The sequence below is a fragment of the Lissotriton vulgaris genome, chromosome 11, assembly GCF_964263255.1.
Source record: "Lissotriton vulgaris chromosome 11, aLisVul1.2, whole genome shotgun sequence".
Taxonomy (NCBI): domain Eukaryota; kingdom Metazoa; phylum Chordata; class Amphibia; order Caudata; family Salamandridae; genus Lissotriton; species Lissotriton vulgaris.
In genome coordinates, this window is record NC_141699.1 from 418,407,097 (window position 1) to 418,425,146 (window position 18,050).

Here is an 18,050-nt window from a genome sequence, read left to right on the forward strand (position 1 = left end):
GTGTGTGTGTGATGCAGCGCAGTGTGTGTGTGTGATGCAGCGCAGTGTGTGTGTGTGATGCAGCGCAGTGTGTGTCTCACAGTGCAGTTTGTAACAGCGCAGTGTGTGTGTGAGGCAGGGCAGTGTGTGTCTCACAGCGCAGTTTGTGTGCAACAGTGCAGTGTGTGTGTGATAGAACAGTGTGAGTGACACTCAGCAGTTTGTGACTAACAAATCCCGACAAGGGGAGGGTAATCAGCAGTGCCATGCAGGCTCCCCGAAGAAAACAGCCCAACAAGCAGAATGGAGGAGGGAGCAGCTGCAGCCCAAGAGAGAGTGAAATGCAGCTGTTCCGAACAAGCAGCGACCAGTGGTAAAAATAAATAAATAATAATTGCTACCAGATGCACGTACCTGCCATGGGAAAGAGAAAACAAACCCCGACAAAGTAAACATTTATGAAAAAAAAAATGAAGTCACACTGGAGTTGCGATCGAGATAATTTCTACCAGATGCGCCTCGCAGTAATGCTCTCAAGTATGTCATTAAATTACAAAGAAAACAAGCTCTCGGCATTGCTGTGGCGGGGGCGCGCAATTCTTTGAAGTCTGATGGGGGGGTGGGGGAGCGGCTTCCTTTGAAGTCTGATGCCGAGGCTCAGACAAATGGTGTATGGTGTACAATGTGGCTGGTGATGTGCACGTGCCTGGCTCACATGAACTGCACCTAATCCGCAGTGGGTAGACTTTTGAACGCCTCTTACTATAATCTCCCCGAACAATGCTTTCGCATTGCTTCAGCGAGACCTAAAAATAATTGAGAAGTAGTGCTTAGAAAAAATGAAAGTGGTTATTACTACAGAAACAGAGAGTTCTCTACAAGAATCTGGCAACTATTGCAAAGACACCAGGGAGTGGGGATTAAGACGAAGGAAATATCGAACACCAAGAAGCAGGCAGTGGCACTGGCAAAGCCCATATGTTTGACTTTTACACTTTAGTGCTGGCAAAAAAATCAATATAACTCAACAGCAATGTAAAATAGATTTTTTTAAGTTGCTTTGCCTTCACATTTTATGGATGAGATCAAGAATTAAATGTATGAGGACAAAGTGTGCCTTTCAAGTGCAAAATAGTCTTCTATGCACTACAGTGGAGGTGGATGGATACAACCGAAGAGCAAGAGCCAATAGAAAGAAGGTGAGACAGGTTTTGCTACTGGGGCTGGTCTAGGATATGACTGACAATGTCACAAGCCAATGGGTGAAGGTTACAGAGCCAGCAAGACCAATGGACGAAGGAGGATGAACCAAAGCCCCTTAGAGTAGGTACAGAATACAGTGTTCTCACCAAGCTCCATTGCACACCAACATTTAACACTCATTGGCATAGCCCATAGGTCTCGCCTTTGGGACCTTATAGTGTTTAGCCTTGTTTTTTATTAGAGTGATCTCTTCTTGGTTGGCCTTGAGGTAGGTGACAGTCGGACCACTCTACACCAAACGGGAATCAACAGAGCAGCATGACTCAACTGTGCAGTGTGTGCACACTGTTTCATTTGCATACAGAAAGAATAGATTGGAAGGGCAGTGATAAATTCTCGTTTTGCTGAGGTGTTTATTTTGCTTACCAATAATTATTTTCTTTTTCTATGTATGCACATATGAAAACAGAATATTGAAATGATCTGTGTATTTTAAACTGTAAACATATATACCATGCCCCTGCCAATTGTAGCCTATCTGAAAGTTCATTTATACCTGCCCTTTTTCCAGCCCCGCCTGCTTCCTTCACGTACAGATTTCATTTTGGGCTTGAGGATGCTGATAGTAACTAACTGCATCAGGTCTATCAATCTTGTCTCCTATGGAGTCTGCAGTGGCCCTGGAACAATTAAAATGCTCCATTTGGCCACTTTCTTTTTTACTTTTCTCTTTGGAAAGAACCCTCCTGCCCCCTAGCACCCATTTATATCAATCTAGATTGCTCGAGGTGTAACACTCGCCCCGTAACCTTTACGCCCACACCACTTTTAAATGTCACCAGCCGCCACTGCCCAGACATATCAGTACATGGTCACCACTGAAACAGATAAAATGTGCTTGACTGGTTATCCGGTGATGTGAGCAAAATGCCTTATGTAAGGAAGCTAAACAGGCATGTTAGACGGGGACCCGGGGGTCGGCCGAGGACAGGGGGGGAGGCCTCCAATGAGGGCCGTCTCCAGCGATCGTACAGACGAGTAACTTCCCCCCCACAGATGGACACCACACAAGGTTGAGGTCAACACACTTTATCTACGATTCTTGAAGCAAGGGTATCAGCGATACAGTGAGGTCTGGACACGAGGGTCCTCTCAATTCTAGTCTCTGTAGGGAAAGGGGTAGCGGGACAGTCTTGGTACCGGTCCGGTACAGGTGTGGCAGGAGGGAAGCTCACAATCCTCGAGCTTAGGGGTTTGCAAGGTCGGGCCGCGGCAGCGCCAGCAGGCTTGGATGATAGTTCTCGAAGGAGGGCCGCGCCAGCGCCAGCAGGCTTGGATGATAGTTCTCGAAGGAGGGCCGCGGCAGCGCCAGCAGGCTTGGATGATAGACTCTTGAAGGAGGGCCGCGGCAGCGCCAGCAGGCTTGGACGATGGTTTCTCGAAGGAGGGCCGCGGCAGCGCCAGCAGGCTTGGACGATAGTTTCTCGAAGGAGGGCCGCGGCAGCGCCAGCAGGCTTGGACGATGGTTTCTCGAAGGAGGGCCGCGGCAGCGCCAGCAGGCTTGGACGATTGTTTCACGATGCAGAGGGCCGCGGCAGTGCCAGCAGGCTTCGGAGATGTTCACAAGGCAGGGCTGCGGCAGCGCCAGCAGTCCGTCAGGGATGAGTTCTTCGAGTTGTCTTTCGACTCCAGGATACAACTGCCCTCCTGCTCTGGAGCGGCCCCAGTTATAGGTCTGGTCTCCTTTGATGTCCGGACCCTCGCGCTTGGAGGTCGGGAGGTCCGGGATGAGGGAGTCCAGGCACCCAGCAGGGGGGTGGAGCCAGCGCCCGGGGAGGCTGGGGGCGATCGGCACCTGGCGGGGGAGAGCCATCGACACTCCTTTCTCCCATTTACCTGCCAAGTGGTCTCTTCACCTCCTGGGTGGATGGTGGTGCCTCGATGTCGGGGCCTGGCCAGGCCCAGGGTTTGGGGTCGAGCTGAGGCCACGCGGCCTCGTGGTGCAGTGTCCGAGATAGCGGCGGGGCCGGGGCAATGCTGCTGATGGAGGTCCGGGCCAGCCGATGTCGGGGTGTTCGGGAGCAGGCGTCCCGTTGGGACGGGTTGCGGGCTGCCTCGGTGGGTTGCCGGGATGGTTCTTTCTGGGGATACAGGGAGAGCCGGTGTCCGGGCCCTATCATGCGGGGGGGAGCGGGCCTTCCACGAGGCCTGTCCAACATGTGTCCCCCCCAGCTGTAGGCAGGGAGAGTCACCCATCTTCCTGGGTACTCTCCTCGCCGAGACGGAAAAAGCGTGACAGGCCGTCCGCGTTGGCGTGATCTTGGCCAGGACGATGCTCCACAGTGAAGTCCATCCCCTGCAAGGAGATGGACCATCGTAACAGTTTTGGGTTTTCCCCCCGCATTTGCATCAGCCACTGCAGGGTCGGTGGTCTATCTGTACCCTGAAGTGAGTACCGAAGAGGTAGGGCCGGAGTTTCTTGAGGGCCCATACCACTGCGAAGGCCTCTCGCTCTATGGTGCTCCAGCGCGGTTCTCGAGCCAGTAGGCGTCGGCTGATGAAGGCCACTGGCTGATCGATTCCCTCGGCGTTGAGTTGAGAGAGAACTGCCCCAACGCCATGATCTGAGGCGTCCGTCTGGACTATGAATTTCCGGCTGTAGTCGGGGGCCTGGAGCACGGGGGCGGTGCACATGGCGGTCTTTAACTTCTCGAAGGCCGCTTGACAGTCTGGAGTCCAGTTGACTGTTTTGGGGCTTTTCTTGGATGTGAGTTCTGTGAGGGGCCCCACAATGCTGCCATAGTCCTTTACAAACCGCCGGTAGTATCCGGTGAGCCCCAGGAAGGCTCGGACCTCGGTTTGGGTGACAGGGGGTTGCCAGGACTGGATGGCAGCGATCTTGAGCTGAAGGGGTGCCACCAGACCGCTCCCCACTTGGTGTCCGAGGTAGGTCACGGACCCTTGGCCAACCTGGCATTTGCTGGCTTTTATGGTGAGGCCGGCCTGCTGGAGGGCGCGCAGGACTTCTCGGAGGTGGTGGAGGTGGTCTGTCCAGTGGCGACTGTACACAGCAATATCGTCCAGGTAGGCGGCGCTGAAGTCTTCGAGGCCCGCCAGTACCTGGTTCACAAGTCGTTGGAAGGTAGCTGGAGCGTTTTTCATGCCGAATGGCATCACTTTGAAGTGGTAGTGGCCATCCGGGGTAGAGAAGGCGGATCGTTCTTGGGCCCTGGGAGTGAGGCCGATTTGCCAGTAGCCCGCAGTTAGATCGAAGATGCTCAAGTAGCGGGCAGCCCCCATGCGGTCAACTAGCTCATCTGCCCGGGGGATGGGGTGAGCGTCGGTTCTGGTAACGGCGTTCAGGCCCCGATAGTCCACACAGAACCGGAGCTCGGGGGCAACGCCCGGGGCGGCAGCCTTGGGGACCAGTACGACTGGGCTGGCCCAGGGGCTGTTGGATGGTTCGATCACTCCTAGCGCCAGCATCTTGGTGACTTCGTTCTGGATGCAGGCGCGCACCCGATCTGGCACCCGGTACGCCCTGTGTCGAATAGGTGGACAATCCCCAGTGTCCACGTCGTGAAGGCACCAGGGGGTGACCCCGGGGGTGAGGGAGAACAAGTTTGCAAATGGTAGCAGGAGAGCTCGACAGTCTTGGCGTTGCTCCGGTGTCAAAGCGTCGGAGAGTCTGACCCCTTCCACTGAGCCATCCTGTTCACGGGTTCTCAGTAGGTCAGGGAGGGGCTCGGAGTCTTCCTCCGTCCCACTGTCTGTTGCCATCAGTAGGCTGAGTTCCGAGCGTACGAAGTGGGGTTTGAGTCTGTTGGCGTGGAGGACTCGTAGGGGGTTCCTGGGAGACTCCATGTCGATCAGGTAGGTGACGGGGCCCTTGCGCTCTATCACCTTGAAGGGTCCTGTCCATTTGTCCTGCAGGGCACAGGGTTCGACCGGCGACATCACCCAGACTTGCTGTCCCGGTTCGAACTCGATGGAGGAGGCATGGTGATCGTACCATTTCTTCATGTCCTCCTGGCTGGCCTCAAGGTTGACTTTGGCGAGCTCCCTGAATCGCCGAGTCTGGTTGCGGAGGGTCAGGAGATACTTATACACATCTGGAGGAGTCTTTTGGGGGGTCATCTCCCATCCTTCCTTGACCAGGCTGAGGGGACCCCGGACTGGGTGTCCGTACAGGAGCTCAAAGGGGCTGAAGCCGAGGGATTTCTGGGAGACTTCGATAGGCGAATAGGAGGCACGGGAGCAGCACGTCCCATTGTCGACGTAGGGGCTCTTCCAGGCCCATGATCATTCCTTTGAGAGTGCGGTTAAACCGCTCGACCAGTCCATTTCCTTGTGGGTGATAAGGGGTCGTGAATTTGTAGGTGACCCTGCACTGTTGCCAGAGAGACCTCATGTACTTCGAGATAAAGTTTGTGCCCCTGTCGCGGACGACTTCCCGGGAGAAGCCCACTCGAGAGAAGATCCCCATCAGGGCTCGGCCTACCACAGGTGCTGTCACGGTCCGAAGAGGAATGGCCTCGGGGTAGCGGGTGGCGTGGTCCACCAGGACCAGGATGAATCGGTGCCCCTGTGCTGTGCGGGGGTCCAGGGGCCCCACAATGTCTTTTCCTACCCGTTCGAACGGGGTGGTGACGACGGGAATGGGTTGCAAGGGTGCTTTGATCTTTCGGCCGCTCTTCCCGCTGGCCTGGCAGGTGGGGCAGGCCCGGCAGTGGTTGGATACATCGTTGCGCATTTTGGGCCAGTAGAAGTGAGTTACCAAGCGGTTGTACGTTCTATCTTGCCCCAGGTGCCCAGCGAGGGGGACATCGTGTGCCAAGTTCAAAAGGAAGTCTCTGAAGCAGAGGGGTACCACCAGTACCCGACTGGCCCCCAGCTCAGCGATTCTTTGCTCACTGTAGAGCAGGTCATTGTCCCAATAAATCCAGTGGGCCCCTGAGGTGTCTCCTGCGCTCTGGGCGAGGGCTTGCTGCCGGAGTCCCTCGAGGGAGGGACAGGTTTTCTGTTCCTGGCGGAATTGTTCTGGGGTGGGACCACCCTCTTGACGCCACTGGGCCAATTCGGGAAGGTCCTGGAGTCGAACGGGCCCGTCTTCATTTTGTTCTGGGGGATTGGCTCTCAGGGCGGCTCCCTCTGGGACGATCGGGGGAGGAGGCTCTGGCCATTCCGGTTCTTCGGGCCTGGGGATGGCACGGGCGGCCATGGACCGGGTCGTTATGCAGGCCCATTCAGGGAGGCCCAACATCCCCAGGTGCTCTCTTCTTTCGACGGCGGCCCAGGGGGAACTCTCAAGGTCGTTCCCCAGGAGGCAGTCCACAGGGGCATCATCGCGGACAGTCACTTTCAGCATTCCGGACACTCCTCCCCACTCGAAGGGGACGCAGGCCATCCGACACAGGCTTTCTGAGTTGTCGGCTGACCGGACGGGGCAAAGGATGTTTGGCAAGATCTGATCCGGGGTCACCAGATGACAGCGGACTGCTGTCACACTGGCCTCGGTGTCGCGTAAGGCTTCAGCCCGGCGCCCATTAATGTTGACCCACTGGCTGTATTTCTGCGTGTTGGCAGGTAGGGGGGCCCGCGGGATCATGTCTCTTTCCCCTAGGCAGACCAGGGACATGGCGGCTGGTTCCCACTCGGGCTGGTCGGCCTCGTACTCCTCAGGGTCTTCTGGAGTTTGCTATTCACCCAGGGCGGCGGCAGGGACCTAGAGGGGCATAGGGTTCTGGTTCTTCGGGCAATTAGGATCATTGGCGTAGTGGCCAGGTCGCTGGCAGGTAACGTTGGCTCGGAAACCTGGACGCATCGGGGGGTTTCCCCTGCCGGCCGGGGGCGGGGCGTTGCTGGCGGGAGCCACCGAGACGGCATCTCTGCCCCGACCCTGGCCTCCTCCTCCCCCTTCGGGGGCGATGGGGTCCTTGGGTGGTTCTGTTCGGTTCGCTGGGCCCGCTTCGGGCAACTCGGGTGCTTTCCCATCGGTCAGCTTCGGCGGCGAGTTGCCGAGGTTCAGTCAGTTTACTGTCGAGGAGGTGCTGCCTGAGCTCAACGAAACAATTGTTAGAAAGGTGCTCCCACACAATAAGGTCAAAGAGTTGCTCGTAAGTGGTCACCTTGCTGCCCTTGATCCACCCCTCGAAGGCTCGGCTGAAGAAGTTCACGTACTCCACCCAAGTCGTACCCGGGATCCGTTTGAAGTCGCGGAACCGCTGGCGGTACATCTCGGGCGTGAGTCCGTATCGAGTGAGGAGTGCGGCTTTCATGTGGTCGTAGGATGTCATCTGATGGTCCGGGAGATGCAGCAGGGCGTCTCGCCCCTCGTTGACGAACCTCCCCCATAACCCGGCTCCCCAGTCGCTCCGGGGAATCCGGTGGGAGGACATAGCTACCTCATAGGCTTTGAACCATTGCTGGATATCATCGTTCCGGTAATACTCTCTGACGACATCCTTGGGGATGTGGACTTTAGGGTCTGTAGTGGCAGGAGTGTTCGGGCGGTCGGGAACCCCGAGATCTTTGTTCTGTTTCCGAAGCTCTATTTCTTTTAGGTTGCGCTCATGTTCGTAGGCTAGTTTTTTCTCTTCTAACTCTCTCTGTCTTTGTTTCTCTTCCCGCTCCTCTCGGAGCCGCAGGTGTTCCAACGTTATTTTTTTGTTCCGCCAATTTCAGTTCTCCATCTAAACGAAGTCGAGCCAGTTCCAATTCATGGAGCCTGCTTTTTTCCCGTTCTCGGATCTCCTCTGGGGAGAGACCCGATCTTCTTTCTTCCGTCGGAGTGGTGCTCGTTTCCGGTGCCTCGCGGCTTTGGTTTTGGGGTACGGCCGTACCCGTCTCTGCCCAAGATTCCAGGGCCTTTTTGAAGTCTTCTTTTGTGCTCAGTCCTGTGGTAGCAATGCCTAGTTCTATGCAAAATTGTTTTAGTTCTCTGTGGTTGTACTCTTCTAGTTTCTCCATCTGGAAGTTTTCTGTGGTTCCGCTCTCTTTTGTTGTCATTGTGGTTGAGTCGTGGGGTGAGTTACTCTCTGTACGATTACGCGTTGGTTCGGATCGCGCCGCTGGCCACCAATGTTAGACGGGGACCCGGGGGTCGGCCGAGGACAGGGGGAAGAGGCCTCCAGTGAGGGCCGTCTCCAGCGATCGTACAGACGAGTAACTTCCCCCCCACAGATGGACACCACACAAGGTTGAGGTCAACACACTTTATCTACGATTCTTGAAGCAAGGGTATCAGCGATACAGTGAGGTCTGGACACGAGGGTCCTCTCAATTCTAGTCTCTGTAGGGAAAGGGGTAGCGGGACAGTCTTGGTACCGGTCCGGTACAGGTGTGGCAGGAGGGAAGCTCACAATCCTCGAGCTTAGGGGTTTATAAGGTCGGGCCGCGGCTGATAAGCGCGGCTCAAATCCACCCGAGTGACTTACCGCACTCACCTATAGTCACTATACAGGAAGTCAGCCGGACAGTGGAGAAGAATAAACAAAAGTCTTTATTAGGCCAAACAGCACTCATATGAGAGGGCCCTGTCCGACCTCACTCCTAGGAGTGCGAACGAGAGGACTGACTCTCTGCATCACAGCAATACATTATAATGCAATACAGTAACGAGGGGTACGCCCCTTGTGGAAAATTACCGAGCCCCAGACCATGGGACAATGCTCTCATAGAGCAGGCATCTGCACCTGCGAGGGATACATTATTATCTCTACTCAAGGCCATGGAGCTAGGCTTCGGCGTCTCTGGGCATGAGAATATTACTGATAAGGAGACTTGTTAGTTTCGGCCACAGCAAGCTAAGAAATTAAAACTGCTGTCTTAGTACATTTCTGTATTCCTGCGGGAGGGGCACATGAGCGAGCAGGGCCCGTAGGCACAGAGGGTTACACAAAATGGTGGCACACAGGCTAAGCTAAGAAACTAATGTGGTCACACATGCATTTGAATATACGTAAGTAGCAGTAGAATAATTCAGCATAAGTGCATATACAAACATCATTAGTTAGCCATATGATGCTAACTCACACATCGGCAATAAGTAATTAGGTGTCGAAAAGTGAATTCTATCACGGCAGCGCCAGCAGGCTTGGATGATAGTTCTCGAAGGAGGGCCGCGGCAGCGCCAGCAGGCTTGGATGATAGTTCTCGAAGGAGGGCCGCGGCAGCGCCAGCAGGCTTGGATGATAGACTCTTGAAGGAGGGCCGCGGCAGCGCCAGCAGGCTTGGACGATGGTTTCTCAAAGGAGAGCCGCGGCAGCGCCAGCAGGCTTGGACGATGGTTTCTCGAAGGAGGGCCGCGGCAGCGCCAGCAGGCTTGGACGATGGTTTCACGATGCAGAGGGCCGCGGCAGCGCCAGCAGGCTTCGGAGAAGTTCACAAGGCAGGGCTGCGGCAGCGCCAGCAGTCCGTCAGGGATGAGTTCTTCGAGGTGTCTATCGACTCCAGGATACAACTGCCCTCCTGCTCTGGAGCGGCCCCAGTTATAGGTCTGGTCTCCTTTGATGTCCGGACCCTCGCGCTTGGAGGTCGGGAGGTCCAGGATGAGGGAGTCCAGACACCCAGCAGGGGGGAGGAGCCAGCGCCCGGGGAGGCTGAGGGCGATCGGCACCTGGCGGGGGAGAGCCATCGACACTCCTTTCTCCCATTGACCTGCCAAGTGGTCTCTTCACCTCCTGGGTGGAGGTGGTGCCTCGATGTCGGGGCCTGGCCAGGCCCAGGGTTTGGGGTCGAGCTGAGGCCACGCGGCCTCGTGGTGTAGTGTCCGAGATGGCGGCTGGGCCGGGGCAATGCTGCTGATGGAGGTCCGGGCCAGCCGATGTCGGGGTGTTCGGGAGCAGGCGTCCCGTTGGGGACGGGTTGCGGGCTGCCTCGGTGGGTTGCCGGGATGGTTCTTTCTGGGAATACAGGGAGAGCCGGTGTCCGGGCCCTATCATGCGGGGGGGAGTGGGCCTTCCACGAGGCCTGTCCAACAAGGCATATTGAAACTAAAATTAAAAAAGCATCAAAGGCCAATGTTTTTAGATCTGCACCAACAATTATGCATCCTTAATTAGACAACAGAAAGGAAGAGTTTGAGGAAAGAGAACATCAAGAATGGAAAACAAAATCAGTCTGCCGAATTTGAGGAGGATAAAGGAACATCATTGTTAAATATTCTGTTACCTTCAATATCAATATTATGATCCGGAATCTCCAGCTCAATCACGGCCATGTTGGTCTCTTTCCACGAGCCACTGAACATGCTAGAGAAGTAGCCAGACTAAAAAAAAATGACAAGAACAATTAGTCAATATTTAAAATTGGGTAAAACATGAAGAGTCCAACAGTATCCCTAGTGCTCATAGCGCTCATAATCCCTTCCATTACCAAGTCGTGGGTCCAATGAACCATGTTCTGGTCACTTTTCAAGGTTATGCAGTTTGTGCGCTCTTGTGCCAGGGCTTTTCTGTTACAAAATGTGCCCATTAGGTCATTCAAAAACGTTTACCTCGAGACTTTTTCACCCCCACTGAAACTTGTTTTTCCCAATACACTCACAGCCGTTACTGAAATAATACACACGTTGTTGTAGGTACCACACTGGTGGAATAAAGGGAACTTTTACATCTTCTCAGTACTAAATTATGTTGCTTGGAAAAAACTAAAATGCCTGAATTGATAACAGGAGGAATGCGTAAATCAACACCAGCAATATCAAGTATGCGCGTGTTTAAAGGCGATTTGGCCTGCCCCGGCACAAATGTAATATTTGTGCACATTTGTAAATTATTATATAATCAAATGCTAGAGAGTACTGTTGTTTGGAGCAAAGTCTAGGGACTGATTAAGAGTGAAAGTGCTATTTATCGCACCTTATAAACAACGATACCCCGGAGTACGTTATTTATTGGGTGTGATCAATAGTACCCATTACAAGTTTGCAGTTAATAACATGTAGATTTTGGTGTTCAACGCACCAAAATCGGCTCGGTGCATTAAATACCATAAGCATCTCAACTGTTACATTTCGGCAGGTTTAATCTGTTGAATTTTAACGAAGAGTGAGGTAGTTAATACATCTGATTATTATTTCATTTCATAAATCTTTATTTCGGTAATTTTATCACCATAAAAGATGCACAAGATACAATTCATAATTGTTAAAACGATAAAACATTTAAAAACAACACAATTCATCCGGATACACAGAAATTTTACAATATACAAAGTTTCAAGTTTTATGGTACAGTCCGTGACCAGCCTTAAGGCACTGTATCCCCAGGGACCACATTGCACCTAAATATTTGGCTACAGCAAAGACAATGTGATCAGTCATGTCTGTTTTCAGCACTCCGCAAACCCAGGCTCCTACATATAGGGACAATCCATTTCTTGCGGGGAGCTTTATAGGCCGGGCAGAAAAAGATCATGTGGAGCTCTGATTCATTGGCCACTCTGCAAGCCGGGCATAAACGGATTGTTGGATCACTCCACTTACTAGTTAGAGCTCGTAGTGGAAGGGTCCCATGCCTCCATTGCAAGTAGAGTTTTCGAGTAAAACGGGATACATTTTTTCCAGGGCTGGTTCAAAACTGTAATAATCCTTAATACATAAAAATAAATCCGTAAGTGTCCCCAGAGTTGCCTGACGACAAAGTGCCGCTAGTTTGCTGTCGCGGTAGACCTTTGCCAGCCTTTTTCTGTAAACTAATGGACATGCAGTCGAGGGATCAGACCAGAGTGTCGATAGGCCTAGGCCCTCTAGCTCAGTTTTGATGAATTTTAGCCATTTAATTTTCCCAGCATTAGGCATGGCTAGGACCTCTTGTAGACCCTGCCTATAGCTGATCAGTTCCGGGACTGCCCACAGCCTCCGCCAATAAACCAAGGGACGCAGTGCCAGTTCTTCGCTTAGAGGTCGCAGCCCTAGATCTAACCTTAGTGGGACAAGGGGCGTACTGGGCGGAAGTCGGGCCACCTGCCTAATGAACTTGTTCTCCTCTTTCACCAGGTCTGGGGAAGCTACGTGACCCCATAACTCACAACCATACATTGCGGCCCCCCTTGCCTTATAAATCTGGAGTGGTGGGCCGACGGGTTTGAAAGATGACCTGTTATTTCCTATTAGCCTCAAAACCCCTCCCGAGTACTGGGTCAATTTAAGTAGTGCTTTCTGTTGGTGTGTGCACCAAGTCATTTTCTCATTTAACATGACCCCAAGATACTCAAAGGTGTGTACCCTTTCAAGTCTGCTCTGGCCAATGGTAGGTGTAAAACGTAATTTAGGTGGGGAATTAAAGATCATAAATTTTGTCTTTAAGGTATTGATTTTGAAGCCGTGTTCCCCACAAACATCCACAAAACCATTTAGGTCACGCTGTATCCCCATTGGGGACTTTGAGAGCAGCAGGGTGTCATCGGCGAACATGATCGCTGGCACCCTGCTGCCTGCCAGCTTAGGAGCGTCTGAGTTGACAACCCCATTGAGGTGGGCGATTACATCCGATTATTATCGGATACATTAAAACGCCCAAATCGTACTCCTAACTGTGCGCAAACAGGGGTTTACACATGGGTTACAACCACTGTTCCCACCAACGTGCGCGCGTGGGCGCGCGCCCACGTCTGTATCATGAAGCGCGCAGACTTGTGTGAGGAGCGCGCACACACACAGCACTTCAATCAACAACATTTGCGCCGCTGCTTTTAAAAAGCGAGCAGCGCGAAAACCGGGTTTCTTTGTTTGCTTTTGTTTAAAGTATTCATGTTAATTGCAGCGCCGTCACGAGCTGCAATTAACATGAACACTTTAAACAAAAGCAAATAATGTGCCCATCACCCCTCAGCTGTGCTCTATTAAGTAGAGAAATGCAGCAACTCTACAAACACAGCGTGTGCTTTTCACGTCGTGTTTGTAGAGATGCTGCATTTCTTTTCTTAACAGAGCTGGGCTGCGGGGTGATTGTGGGGCTTTGTTAAAGTTTTCAGGTTAATCACCGACGCCCGTCTGGGGCTGTAATTAACCCGAAAACTTTAACAAAGCCCCACAATCACCCCGCAGCCCAGCTCTGTTAAGAAAAGAAATGCAGCATCTCTACAAACACGACGTGAAAAGCACACGCTGTGTTTGTAGAGTTGCTGCATTTCTCTACTTAATTAAAGAGTGATCGTGATACATTACATTCTGCAATAAGCACAATTTAACACGGATATCACATTAAGATTTTAAAAATGAGTCAAGAGAATGCAATAAGGAACAATTATTTTTACCTAGGTCCCTAAAGACATGTAACACACCTGAAATCAGTCAAATTCGGGGTGTCAGTTCCAGGAAAGGATGTTTGAGGCCAGACATTGAAATCCTCAGAGAAGAGTGTACCGAGTGAGGTACCCCCTGGCATACAAAATTCATGTTCCACAGGCAGATAGTTAGAATTATTCTAATTATGGGAGATCCATCTGCATAACTGCAGGGACTCATGAGACAAAGTATTGGTTATTGTAGCACCCCATTTGATTTACAGAGCAATATGTAATGGCCTTGTTTGACTGTGCCTAAACAAAACACAGTGGGTGCAGGATACTGGCAACAAACCTGTGCCCACATTAATTTGGGGTAGGGTGAATATCCAAGTGTGCATCACTTGACTCAATTCTAAAGTCACTTCTCATCTTGACCACTCGGACCCTTCACTTGCTCAGTTTGCCCTCCCAGCTCTTTTCTCCATGAAGACTGAATACTGAGGGACATATTTACAAGCGGATACTGCCACCAGAATGTCACTTTTAGCGACGTTCTGGTGGAAATATGCCCTTCTACATATTTACAAAACGGCGTTAAGCCACTTTTTGTGGCTTAACGCTGCCTTGTAAATAAGGCCCCTTAACACACATCACTTATCATTAAAGGGTCGTGCAACGATCGTTGATGCGCAATACCCATTGCTTTTGACACTGCCTCAGATTTACAAGGCGGTATAAATCTGAGGCAAAGCCAAAAAATAAGGCTATGCAAGAGCAGCTGTTAGAATGGCAAAATGAGGAGAAATACCTTTATTTCTCCCTGTTTTTGCTTTTTCTATGTGTACTGCATTCTGCAGAATATATAGAAAGAGCAAAATGCCATTAATAATTGTTTCTGTGCGGGAAGGTGTCACTAACTAAGAAGGGTGGAAGGTTGGTTAGGTCTTGCCAAGATTTTTAATCTTGCCAAGATGCAGGTCTGAGCAGATGGCAGCTACAAGTGTGTAAATGACTGATCTATCTGTCGGGAGTATTCTCTTCACTAACACTTGCTTCCCTTCTCTTTTTGTAACTCAGGGTCAGCAACATTGTTGTGGTGCCACCAGGGCTTTAAGTTGAAGCCTTTTCAATATTACACACAGGCCATAGTTGCTGCTTATTTATCTTATGCAACTAACAACCATTGACAAAGCCAATAGTCCTTACTTGTAGGTATGATTTATTTATTTTAAGACTTTTATATAGCGCGAACTAGACCCGAGACATTGGGTATCAGAGTGCTTTACATGAGCACCAGTTTTGTTACAGGACACATTTTTGTTAGGCATGGGGAAATGAAGTGATTTCCTCATAATCGTTGTTGAGACTCGAACCCGGTTCCCCACCTTCAAAGTCGACCGCTCTAGCCAAAAGGCTACATCCTCTCCGCCCTAGCAGTCTAAAGGCGGTTTGACCAAGATATCTTCACTTGAACATTTTACTAATTTTTAAGACATCAAAAGCTCAATCGAAATAGCAAGAAAAGGCACAAGGTTAAGAGCAATTCTATATAAGGGTCAGAGAAATTCATTCATATGGGAGCACTCCCAGGGAAAAAAGATTATACTATCTCCCTGCAGATCACCAAGGTCCCTATCTACTAATCAATTCTCGTAAGCAACTGCATTTTATTACCGACTCTGATTGGGTCATACTCTCGAAAGCCCCGTATAAGACACACTTGTGATAAAAAGCTGTCTATCGTGCTCCACACACACAAACATTAGAAAACCCCTCTCTTTCATATTTATTTTGTTTAATAGCGCCACTCATACCAGTGTAAGGTGTTAAGCACTTTACCTCGCATACACATTACACAGAGACACTCAATCATAGTGTGTAAATCAATGTTTAGGAAATGTTACATAAGAGAGAGGAATAAAATGTATTTTCTCAACAGAGCTGGGCTGCTAGGGTTTTAAGCAAACGTTTGTAGTGATATTTGGTACTGCACACATGCGCGGTGTGGTTCCTGGCGCACATAGCCACGGCTGAAGCGCACAGAGACCCTACACTGCCGCACACAGAGGAAATAAATTAGAGGGAACATTGGTTACAACACACAGACTCACTCTTAATCGGAACCCAATTCTTAAGAATACAGGCTAGTCAGCCAAGGTTAGAAGAGTGACATGGTTCATCACCTAGCAAAGCATCACCTAGCTTATCTCTCTCAAGTCCTCCTGTTTCTGTTCTCCACCAAGATCAGAGCACTTAGAAAACAAGCACTGGCAAAGCCAATAGGTTTTAGCGATGTTGTACACCATCGTGGCTGCTGTTCTGCATGGCTAAAAGTTAGTGGGAAAAGGTAGAGTGGTGTGGAGCACCGTAGAGTGGTGTAGATTTAAGTGTCAAATGCGGCATAGAGAGTCTGAGTGGCTTGGCATAAAGTGTAGTGAAGTGGTGTAGAGCAGCATGGCGTAGAGGGTTTTGCGTAGTGTGAGTAGAGTAGAGTGGTGTAGTGCATAGTAGATTGTCTTAGAATGGAGTGGCATAGAGAGGGGTAGTGTAAGAGTGGAACAGCGTTGAGTAGAGTGTTGTAGTGTGGAGTGGAAAGAGTGGCATAGAGTGGCGTAGTGTAGAGTGGAGTATTGTAGCAAAGAATGTTAGAGTGGAGTGGCATAGAATGTCAGAGTGATGTAGAGTTGAGTAGGGTGTCGTAGGATAGAGTGGAGTAAAGTGGCATAGAGGGAGTTGCGTAAAGCATCGCAGAGCGAAGAAGTGTTGCAGAGTGGAGGAGTGTTGCAAAGTAGCATAGAGTAGAGTGTCAGAGTAGAGTTTAATGGAGTAACGCATCATAGAATGGAGTATCTTAGATTAGATTCAAGTGGCATAGAGTGAAGTGGTGTAAAGTACAGTGGTGCAGAGTAAATTGGTATACAGTGCAGTGGCATAGAATGTATGGGTTTTGAGTAAAGAGGTGTAGAGTGGATTAGCGTAGAGTGCAGTGACGTAGAGTAGATTGTTGTGGTGTAGAGTAGATTGTTTCAGAGTACAGTGAAGTGGAGTAGGGTGGAGGGGCTTAGGGTAGAGAGGAATGGTGCAGGGTAGAGTGCAGATCTGTAGAGTAGAGTGGTGTAGAGAGTCCCAGGCTAATTTCGTTGTACCCAAATTCAGGAGAGCTACCTGGGGAGGTAAGAGCTTTGCAATAGCCCCAGCCAAACTCTGGAACTCAATGCCTCCGACACTTAAAACCACAAAAAATCTGCTTACCTTTCGCAAAGCCCTTAAAACTTGGCTGTGCAACAACTAGCTCAGTACTACCACTTACTTGCGGCATGCCTCCGTTCTAATGTTTTCTGTGCATTGGTCCACCCCCTGGAAGTCAGCGCGTAGACACCTACAGGTAGTAGTACGCTTTAGAAATCCTAATTTCATTTCATTTCAGTGGTGTTTAGTGCAGTGGTACAGAATAGATTATAGTGGGGTGGTGTGATGCAAAATGTAGTGACGTAGAGTGCATTGGCGCAGAGTGCAGTACAGTAGATTTGAGTTGAGCAATGCAGAGTAGAGTACAGCAGTGGTGGTGTAGAGATGAATGGCGTGGAGTACAGTGGTGCAGAGTAGAATGTAGTGGCGTAGAGTGCAGGGATGTAGAGCGCAATGGTATAGAGTGGTATAGCACGAAGTGGTGAGTTCAGTGAGAGAGCGCAGTCTTGCAGAGGAGAGATGCACATACTAAAATGGAGTAGAGTGGCACAGAGTGGAGCTGTGCAGAGGTTAGTGGCATATTGTGCAGTGGTAAAGAGTAGAATAGATTGACATAGAGCGCAGTGACAGAGCGCAATGGAATAGAGTGGCGTGGCGTGGCGTGCAGTGGCTTAGAGTACAGTGTCTTAGTGTGCAGTCTTGCAAAGTAATGTGTAGAACAGTGAATTGGCGCAGATTAGAGTGGCGCAGTGGTGAAGAGAACAGTGGCGCAGAGTAAACTAGAGAGGCTTAGCGTGCAGCGGCATAGAGTGTTGCAGAGTAGAATATAGTGCCATAGAGTACAGTAGTCCAGAGTAATTCGGTTTTAAGTAATGTGGTTCAGATTGAATTGGCGTACAGCAGAGTGGTGATCAACAGGGCAGTGGCGTAGAGTAGATTGTTCCAGAGTACAGTGGAGTGGTGCATAGTAGAGTACAGTGGCAGAGTAGATTGGCATGGAGTGCACTGGCAGAGTGGAGTGGTACAGAGTAGAGCGCACTGAGGTAGAGTGCATTGACAGAGTGCAGTGGAAGAGAGAAGAGTGATAGAGTGGAGTGGAGTGGAGCAGAGTGGAGTAATGTAGAATGCAGTGGTAGAGTAGTATGAGGTACAGTGAATTGGCGTAGATTAGAGAGATGTGGAGTGGTGCAGATTAGAGTGGAGTGGCGTAGAGTGGAATATGCAAGGTGTGGTAGCACACTGCCAGTACAGACAACACATTTTCAATCGAAATGACCTTTACATTTGCACAGACATACAGTTTTACTGATAAAGGTAGACAGCCAATAAAGGATAATGTATTGATTTGTTTTGATCGTAGTAAAATATTTATTTCCTCCACACTTCAGAATTACCAAAGATGTGCTTCATTTGTGTCACTTATACAGCATCCTCCACTGCTCCCAAAT

At 50.6% G+C, this 18,050-nt stretch overlaps 1 protein-coding gene across 1 annotated transcript in view; it reads right to left on the reverse strand.

Annotated features, from left to right (window-relative positions):
- The window catches only part of GMCL1 (germ cell-less 1, spermatogenesis associated), a 318,745-nt gene that overhangs the window by 250,070 nt on the left and 50,625 nt on the right, over window positions 1-18,050 (reverse strand). The window contains exon 3 of the mRNA XM_086943476.1: window positions 10,354-10,450. Within this exon, the coding sequence (XP_086799602.1) occupies window positions 10,354-10,450 (97 nt within the window). The remainder of the gene's footprint in view (window positions 1-10,353; window positions 10,451-18,050) is intronic.